Genomic DNA, 10327 nt, shown 5'->3' with positions numbered 1-10327 from the left:
AATTGTATTCTCCTGAAGCAGGTTCCATTAGCATCTAGCATCAACAGAAAAAAATAAAATGGCTACTACATGAACTCCATTGGTTTTGTGAAAGAAATGCCAAATTTGTCAACACCGTCAGATGTCACCACCATAAGATTTTGTGTTCCAGTGATATATCAAAATACTTAAATGTGACTCTTGAATAAAAGCTTTATAAACAATAACATACTCACTGTTTGTTGTTTGTTTTAATACAGTAATTGACTGATTCAACGTATTTGATAGTTAAAATTATTACAAATTCAGGTTTTCGTCACCACCATCAGATGTGTCAACTCCGTAAGTTCGGTCACCTCCGTGTTCACCTCCATATTATGATATTTTATATTTGTTGTGGAATTGTTGGTCACATGTGAAAGTGTAATCTGTCTGCTAACACGAGAATGTGTTTTGAAATGTTAAAAACATCTTGAATGCTTGAATGCTTATGAAATTATATTACACAGTCCAAGGTAAAAAAAGTAAATTTTGTTAAAAAAGATAATAGTTGGGAGGTTGTATCAAAGCATAGCTCAGTAGCTTAGTACATGTTAATAAAGAATAACAATTTGGTCCCTCAGTAAATTCTCTTTGCCACCTTGAAGAATTCTCAGTTACTTAAAGTGTAGACGGCCGGGAAGTAAGAAAACACACAGTCAAATGTATCCTCAATACTTCAATTTATTCATAGAAATACAGATATTATATAGGCATATGTCGAGGGGAGTTTCATCCTCTTAACCAATGAGGATATGAATAACATACACGTAGGATCTTTGGCCAAGAACATGTGTTTATATAAAATAGCCACATGTACAGAAAAACATGGACATATTAGGAATAGACTTTTGCGAAGAATGCTGAACTGTCCTCATGGTTTCATCACGAACTCCTTTACCCTTGTAGTCCTAACATTCATGTCCTTATTTGGGACATTTGAACCAAGAGAAGCTAATGTATACATTTAAGCATGCATACTTCGCATATAAGTAAGACATATTTAAAACATAATATCAAGAGAGAGAGATGGATACAGAAGGAGGGATTCAGAAAGAATGCGTTGTATATATAAGAATGAGAGAGAGGGAGAAAAAGGAGGGGTAAGACATATCTGGACTCAACAGAAAGACAGAGAGTGTTTTCTAACAGTACATATAAGATACATAAATGTAGTTTCATTTGTCTGAGTACAAGGTTTTATTTTTTCAATTTTGCACCCTGTTTTGTCCCACTTCTCAAGAATGACTCTTTGCAGTGATTACAGCGGTAGTGCCTCTGTATGATTTATCTTTCTGCTATTTTTTATGGGGCAGTCATGGCCTAATGGTTAGAGTAGGACTTCTAACCCGAAGGTTGCGGGTTCTTCTTTAGAAAAATAAATGGGGGGGAATGCAAAAAAAAGGTACAACTCTCTCAAGTACACATTTTATATATAATATGAAAAGTCCTACATTTAAATTCACACTAAAGAGTTAAAACAGGATAATTATTATTAATTATTCAGACCCATAGTGCTTGAGACTGCGGCACAATGTCGTGGTGATTTCCATTCTACATACTTATGTATTTACGTATTACATTTACATTTAGTCATTTAGCAGATGCTTTTATCCAAAGCGACTTACAAATGAGGACAATAAAAGCAATCAAAACTAACAAAAGAGCAACAATAACAAGTCTCGGTTAGCCTAACGCAGTACACGTAGCATGGTATATATATATATACTGTGTATATATATATTATATACATACACAAAGAAAAACAAGTAGATAAAATAGAAAAAAATAGAAAGCTAGTGTTTGTTGGTTTTTTTTAATAAAAAAAAAGATAAATATAGATAAAGTATAATTAAAATAGAATAGAAAGTGTTAGAGGGTCAAATAAAGGTGGAACAAATGTGTTTTTAGTCGTTTCTTTTTCTTGAAGATGGTTAAGGATTGATCTGCGCAGGTCTCACCTCTCCAAGATACCTTGAAGGACCTATCTGAGAGGTAAGACTCAAACCACTGGTTCCTGAGATGCCATTTTCCAATAGGGTTGACAGGAGAATCTGGTGGTTCACCGTATCAAAAGCAGCAGACAGATCCAGCAAAATAAGTATAGAAGATCTGGAAGCCGCTTTTGCCAGTCTTAGGGCTTCAACAGCTGAAAGCAAGGCAGTCTCAGTCGAATGTCTACTTCTGAAGCCAGATTGGTTGCTGTCCAGGAGGTTGTTCTGTGTGAGAAATGCTGAGACTTGGTTGAACACAACTCGTTCAAGTGTTTTTGTATTATTTATTTACACAAACACAAATGTAGATTTTTTTATCCCAAACTGCTGCTGAAGCAACAAATAAATGGCGTTGTCAGGTGGAGCTTGTTACTTTTCTCAGCGCTTATCTGGATAGGCCAGTCACGGTCAGTGCTGGCTTTGGGGGATGCGTGGTGCAAAATTCAGAACGTTAGGATGCAAGAGGGAATTTCATATGCTTATGATATGATGGCAGTTAAAAATGTGAAACAGATGGAAGAGGGACCAGGAATTACTCTGGAACAAGAAATTAAAAACTTAAGGGTCAAGTAGTTAATAATACTCTTAATGGTATTATTAGTATTAGCCTACAGTGGAATGCAAGGACTTTAATGACAAATGGGCAAGAGTCTAAAAGGGTAATAGAAGATAAGGAATATAAACCTCATGTTATATGTATACAAGAGACCTGGGGTGTATTCCAGAAAGCACGGTTAACTTACCATCAACTAAACCCTGAACTATCGGTTGATTAACCCCAAACCTTGCTTACTCGAGGTATGTGGTTCCAGAAACGCGTCCGGGAGTAAGTTCATTCAACTCAGAGTATGTTCCTGGTTAAGACTCAAGACATTCTCAACAGAGTGATGAATCGACGAGTCACTATGGAAACGGACACTAAGAAAAAGCATGCCATGCTGTTTCTTTCTTCTTCTTTTGTTCAATGGTCGTTTACATGCTTAGTGCATATCGCCACTTAATTGATGGTTGTGCAATCATTTTTCTTTTTTTCCGTTTAATCTTTAATCCTTGCGAATATGAATTATATTGTTTATTTGATGATAATTATGTATTAAGTCATATCAGATATGTATTTTTTATTATAGAAATACATTATAGAAAATGCAGATCCATGTGGGAGATGATAATATAAAATGTAATAAATATATATATATATATATATATATATATATATATATATATACACACACAATAGGATCAGACAGGATCAGACTCACAATACTATTCTGAGTAATGAGGAAATAGTGCGACTAATGTAGAAAAGGCAGAAATTATAGCAGAGGTGTTTGAATACACCGTAATGATAACATAACAGAAGAAATGAAAATAAATAGAAAACCAAGTAAAAAGGATCATTCAAATATTATGATGGAGAAAAGGCCTTCTAATGACCATCCTGATATGGAATTTACATTACATTAATTAAAGAGCTGTTGGGGGAGTTAAGCAAACATCTCCCCTAACGGCTGATGCTTCACACTCCAGTCCAGTTGGTGGCGGAAATACAGCATAAATTGGCTTGTCAACAGCCATTAAACGGTACAAGAAGAAGAAAATACTGTCGAAAGTAGGCTGGGTTTGCCAATCCGCCATAAACTCGAGAGAAGAAGAAGAAGGAAGTATGTGGAATATGGTTAGGAAGATGGGTGGGAAACAGATGTATAAAAGCATTCCAGTTTTAATAAAAGAGGGTAAATATATAATGACTAATGAAGAAAAGGCAGAGGAATTAGCAGAAGCATTCGTTAAGGTTCATAGTAATAATAATGTTTCGGAAAGTATGAAAGTACAGAGGGAACACATTTTGAAAGAGAATCCTAATGTGTTGGTTCGAAAAGTGCTATCTGGATGCACATTGGATACAGATTTTACAATGTATGAACTGAAGCAGGTGTTACACGGGGTGAAACATACATCGCCAGGAAAAGACGAAATATGTTATGAAATGATAAAACATCTTTCAGATGTGCTTTGCCAACCGCCATTAAACACAAAAGAAGAAGAAGAAGAAGGAAGTAGGCTGTTCTCGCTCTGTAGTTTAATGTAAACCGAACATGTCGTGGGGTGAGTACCCAATTTCCATAAACGGCACAAAGCAAATATATCTCCTCTGTGTTTCGTCGTTTGTTTTTAAATACTTTTTATTTTAATTTTCAGGTCAATTCATTGGGATTACAGCTGGGACTGCTGGTAAGTGTACGCAAAGACCAGCAAATAATATAGGCCCGTTTAAATGTGTTTGAGCAAGATTAAAAGAATAGTTAACCCAAAAATGAAAATGTACTCGCCCTCAGGCCATCCAAGATGTAGAGGAGTTTTTTTTTTTTTCATCGGAACAGATTTGGAGAAATGTAGCATGACATCAACCTTTAGGGGGAAAAAATGAAGAGCGTCAGAATGAGTTCAGTCAGCTGATATAAACTATAAAACTGTTATGCAAGTAAACCACAAGCTGCATGTTTGTAATAAACGATTCTATTATAAAGAATTTTTTTTCAATCTGTTATTGCCGTGTAAATTAGCAGTCCTCTATTCATAATATTGCCTTATCCAGTGAAAAATGGAAAAAATTGCCTAGTCTGAATCAGCAGAGAAATCTGCACAGATCAAGCACCATTTACAAGCGAAAACCGATCGAAACAAATCTGTTGGTGGATTTTGATGTGAGAGGACAACAGGGGTTGGACTTTTTCACTGGAGAAAGCAGGATTATGGACTTTTTTTTTAGACATTTAAAAGTTTCTTACAAACATTCTTACGTTTGTTTCTTGCAAAAATGCAGCTTTTCACTTCACACATTAGCTGATGGACTGAAGTAGTGTCGATTATTGTGATTTTTATTTATTTTTTTGTAATCATCTGTTTGGACTCTCATTTTGACGGCACCCATTCACTGCAGAGGATTCATGGGTGAGCGAGGCATGTAAAGCTAAATTTCTCCAAATCTGTTCTGGTGAAGAAATAAACTCATCCATATCTTGGATGTCCTAAGGGTGAGTACATTTTCAGCAAATTTTCATATTTGGGTGAATAACTCATTTAACAGAGAAATGCTTGTTAATGTAGTAATTGAAATGACAAATGACAATTTTTCACTGAAATGCTTTGAACAGTTTCTTTTCCTGTTGATTAGCTGGTGCAGTACTTTTGGCCCCCGTTGCGCTCAGCGTGGCTGGGTTCACCGCCGCCGGTATCACGGCAGGTTCTACGGCTGCTGGCATGATGTCCTCAGCAGCCATCACCAGCGGTGGGGGTGTGGCTGCGGGAAGTTTGGTCGCTCTCCTCCAATCTGCAGGTATTTTCTAATAAGAGTATAAATGCCTTAAGAGCAAAACAATGTAACAAACCTGTACTGAAATTAGTTAGTCTAATAAGCTACAGGTGTAACTGAATTGTCATGGAACAGTAGTACCTGAGTCATGTAAATGGAACGGTTTTTATTCTAAGATGCACGTATGAACTTGTATGACATCACTGGGCTGGGTGCACCTGTTCTCAGTGTCATTCTGATTCAGTTATTGCTGTTATAAGGCTTTTTGTGTTCTGACAAGTACCTCTCACTGATCTCTATCCACCTTATTCCTATGCCCCATGACCCTTTTTCACGAATTATGGGTGTAACTTCTGTTAAGCTGTAAGCAATTAGTAAAAGGCTTGCTTTATGAACGGAAAAAGGTTTTTTTTTTCCTTTTACTGGGTACAATGAGATGACATTATTCTACTCACACTTCAACCATCGAACATTAAAATTACATAAAAGCATAAACAAGGTATGTTCAACAGACCATGAATAACCCCAAAAGCCCGATCCCTTCCACAGTAATGGACGGGTGAAATATCACTGTAATATTTGTATTATGTAATATATGTTGCCTTAATCAAAAATGTTAATTAACCTTAGCATTGTGTGATACTATTTCAAAGTGATTTTCATCATTTTGGCAGATAATAAATTGTATTTACCTGTGAAAACAAACAAACCTGGATAGAGACGTGAGGAGAAAAACCAGAGATTCTTCGTCTCTTCCAGTGAATTGGGATATATCGTAAATTAAATCTGGAGAACAGGCCACAAATGGGCAGTACATGTTTTCCTTTCCTTTCCTTTTTCATACTATTACAGTGGAATGCAAAAGGAAAAAAAAGAAAATGATCATGAGGAAAAGAATGCAGCGACTGAAAAGAGCTCTTGCCATAGATATTCTTATAACATGTCACGTTAAAAGACCAAGCGTTACGTTGTTCTCATGATGTCTGAAAATAAAACATGAAGGAAAATCGACAGCTCATTCAGTCAAACAGACGGATAAGCTTTATTTGTAGAACCTTATGATTTGAAATGATTAATTTCAGTCTTTTTGAATGAAAGTTCCCCAAGTGCCACCCATAATTCAAAACACAGTAGGCCCATCAGAAATACAGTGGATACTGTGGCATTAAAAAGGAAAGTCTCTGTTATTGTGGGAGACTCTTCCCATCCCCTGCATAGTTCTTTTCAGTTACATCCATCCGGCAGACAGGATAAAGTGCCTTTGGTGAAAAATGCCAAGTATAAGAAGACCTTTATCCCAACTGCCATTGGTATTTTAAATAGGATCTTAAAGGTTATTGTTTTTTGAAGTGATGTATGTATTGTTAACTTTAGTTGTGATTTATTATTTGTGTTGTTGTTTGAGCCTTTGTCTAAAGACAATTTTCTACCCCATTGGGGATAGACAATAAAGCTTTTTTTAATTTTAATTTGAATTTTTTCAGGTGCTGCTGGTATGTCTGCAACAGCAACAGCTGGCGTGGCATCTGTGGGCGGTGCTGCAGGAGCTCTAGTAAGTGGAGCATTTGGTTTCTTGAAGAGGATGAGGAAATGAGAAATGTACTGGAGTCCAAAGAGCTTCTGTTCACAGCCGGCTACCATGAAAGGAGTTTAGCAGCAGCCACTGTGTGTTTAAAGTAATTGTGTGTAGCTTGATTTGAAACCATTTATAACATTTTGAAAATAAGAATGTAAGCACCCAAAACTTTAGAGATATTGAAAAATCTGTGATTTTTCATTTGGCACTTTGTAACTAAAATTATGCATGATTCTACAGCTTTTTTTTTTTTTTGAATTATTCATACTGTTTTTCATAGATTGCGAAAATGTGACTACTTTAAAACGAATCCATGTAGTAAATTCATGTAGCTAATAATGTGACTAGAAATTTGAATTCTGTCGCCGGAATTCTGATTTAATAAAGTAATAAAATAATTGTGAAGCCTGAGAATGAAAAACCAAACAGAGTTTTGTCTTTGTCTTGCTTAAATTTTCTGCAGAAAATGATCTGGTTTACACACAGCTTGCTGTCTGTGAGCAAAGAGATGAACAAACAGGGTCACAGTAGCTTATAAAAATAAATTTCAAGGTGACCGAAATCCCTTGGTTCCTCAGCTTCGACCAACCAGGAGGCTCCCTGGAGAGTCGCCTCCATCACACCATGTCATATCTGATGCATATTGCTAACGTTCATAAAAACATGTCAAGACGGACACATATGCACACACCTGGCAAATTCACACTAGCTGAGTGACCCCTTAAAAGTTACACAAAAAAACATTTACTCTCTAGACTACACAATACCTTGATCATTGAATACTTACTGATTAATGATTACATTCAAAAGATATAAAATGTTAAAAAGATATATGTATGATAAATGTATTTGTGTAAGATCAATCAATGCAAATTTAAAAACTTCCATCATTCCTAAAGTATTATTTATTAAAATCTATAATTTTTGCATTCTTTTACATGTTACATTGACAATTACTTTACAGACACTTTATAATCCACACTGACTTACAAATGATGAATAGCACAAACGTGATTAATCATGGATAAAATAAGTTTCAATACAGAGTTTTGAAGTTGACCAGAAGGGTATAGTACAACCAAATAGAATCTTTAAAATAAGTCTTTATTGACATCTAAGAACTTTTAACATCCATGGAATTTTTCCAATGCACAAAAGGTTCTTTACAGTGGAAAATGTTTCTTGAGATAATTAAATTGTTCTTCACACAATGAAAGAAATGGCCTTTTTAAGAACTCATTAACAGGTTCTTTGGGGAACCAAAAACAGTTATTCTATGGCTTTGCTGCTAAAAACCTCTTCAGGTGGGGTTTTTCCCGTGATCTCATATAAGCCATTTTAGAAGAACATTTTAATAGTCTGAGGAACCATTTTCCTCTATAAAGAACCTTTTGTGAAATTGAAGGTTACAGGGATATTAAAGTTTCTACAAGGAACTATAGATGCCAATAAATGACCTTAATTTTTAAGAGTGTTGGTTTAAGAAGAAAACAAATCTTCACAGTAGGCTGTTTTTTTTTTAAATAAGTGTGAAAAGGAGTCTAGAACAAATGTTTAAAATGTAATTTAATAGCTTATAGAAAACTTATTTTCAAATGTTCTTGAGTGTCATTATTGTTTTGGCTACATAAAAACTTGCTGGTTCAATTAAGTCCAATCAAAAAGGAACATATGACTGCTAAATACAATACTTAGAGCTATTTTCATGCAATTTTATATTTGTCCATTGGTTGGAGCTCTGGCATGGTATATAAGGGCAATTGGTTAATGAGACAACAGGTGCAGTGTTGCCAATTTAGCTACTTTGTAGCTAGATTTAGTGACTTCCCCACCCCTTTTGAGACTTTTTTCAAAGGTTTAGGGACAAATATAGCAACTGCTTGGACAAACCTTATCTAAGTTCTCATCTTGCCCACTGATCTACGTTCATCTTTATATAGATAAGTGAATCTATATAAAGATTCTATATAAATCTATATAAAGCCATTGTGAAAGTGACGTGACATGTGGCCAAGTATGGTGACCCATACTCGGAATTAGTGCTCTGCATTTAACCCAACCAAAGTGCACACACACACACACACACACCGTGAACACACACCTGGAGCAGTGGGCAGCCTTTTTTTTGTTTGTTGCTGTGGCGCCCGGGGAGCAGTTGGGGGTTCGGTGCCTTGCTCAAGGGCACCTCAGTCGGGGTATTGAAGGTGGAAGAGAGTGCTGTACATTCACTCCCCCCACCTACAATCCCTGCCGGTAAGAGACTCGAACCCACAACTTTTGGGTTATGAGTCCGACTCTCTAACCATTAGGCCACGGCTTCCCCCATGTGATGTCATCTAGTGACATTTAGCTACCAGTTTTAGCTACTTTCAATTGAAAGCAGTTGGCAACACTGAACAGGTGTGTATTGGTATAGTAAAAAACTCGCGACGGCGAGGCTGCTGTGTCGGATTGACAACTGACTGACGAGTGACACAGCTTAATACTCATTGGTTCAGACAACCTGTGATGCTGCGTTCTCTTCTAAAATATTGTATTTCTTTATCTGGTTTCACGTGATTTAAGTATTTAAATTATGCATGAATATTCCCAAACACTATGACAGTGCGATCTCTGTGGGAGATATGTGGTTGTTGTCATATTTCCATAAAAATCTTAAATGCATGTTTGTATTAGAGTACAAATGAATGCTAAATACTCCTTTCGTATGGATTTAAAAAGCAAGCACTTTGAGTGTCTTGTTCATCATATTAACTTTTTTATATAAAGGCAACAGAACTGAAATAGTATCATGTTAATCAGCAGCACAGCACATGAGTGAGAATCACACGATATCTGTCTTTGATCTCGTTGGTATCAGTTCACTTCGAGAGGTCAGAACTGTCCGTCTTGACTGCTCTTATTTCACTCCTCCCCTCACTGCAGCCGCCTGCTCTCGCCTTCATTTCATTTTATTCATTGGAGCACGATAAAGAAAGACACTGTTTGCATCTTCCATTTGTTTAGCATGGACTCGATTTCTAAGCGTCACATAGGCTACTTGTTCACTCCTATTACCAATACCGGCGGCTTAGTGGAAAGCTGTTACAGTCTGATTATTATTTATCTGATCAGCTGACTGCCTGTATCAGAAAGGAGGTCAGTTCACACTAGCACAATAAACGCCCGTTACAGGGTTGTGACAGTGTGACAGTCACCATTAGGATGACAAGGAATGCTAACATATTTCTCAGTTGACATGTCTTATTATTTCTAAAAATGTAAATGGATAGCTATATCAAGGTAAACATGTTCAAGAAGACAAAGACAGTCACCTCTATTTCCACACAACAGCAGTTTGTCAGGGTGCTGCTAGAGCAGAAATACTCCCATTCAGACCAGCTTGTATTCCCCGGATGAAGGAGTCAGACGGCATGTGATTTCCCG

At 36.4% G+C, this 10327-nt stretch overlaps 1 protein-coding gene across 1 annotated transcript; it reads left to right on the top strand.

The window, feature by feature from the left end:
* Nucleotides 1-4027: 4027 nt before the first annotated feature.
* Nucleotides 4028-7412, top strand: ifi27.7 (interferon alpha inducible protein 27.7). The gene is made up of 4 exons (XM_016235398.1): nucleotides 4028-4118; nucleotides 4212-4244; nucleotides 5188-5349; nucleotides 6810-7412. Exons 1-4 carry the CDS (start codon nucleotides 4109-4111, stop codon nucleotides 6917-6919), a joined length of 315 nt encoding a protein of 104 aa, XP_016090884.1. The 5' UTR covers nucleotides 4028-4108; the 3' UTR covers nucleotides 6920-7412.
* Nucleotides 7413-10327: the final 2915 nt, after the last annotated feature.

Source organism: Sinocyclocheilus grahami, unplaced genomic scaffold (assembly GCF_001515645.1).
Source record: "Sinocyclocheilus grahami isolate Dianchi unplaced genomic scaffold, SAMN03320097.WGS_v1.1 scaffold466.1, whole genome shotgun sequence".
Lineage (NCBI taxonomy): Eukaryota > Metazoa > Chordata > Actinopteri > Cypriniformes > Cyprinidae > Sinocyclocheilus > Sinocyclocheilus grahami.
Note: the sequence above shows the minus strand (reverse complement) of the source record. Positions and strands in the feature narration are given on the sequence as shown.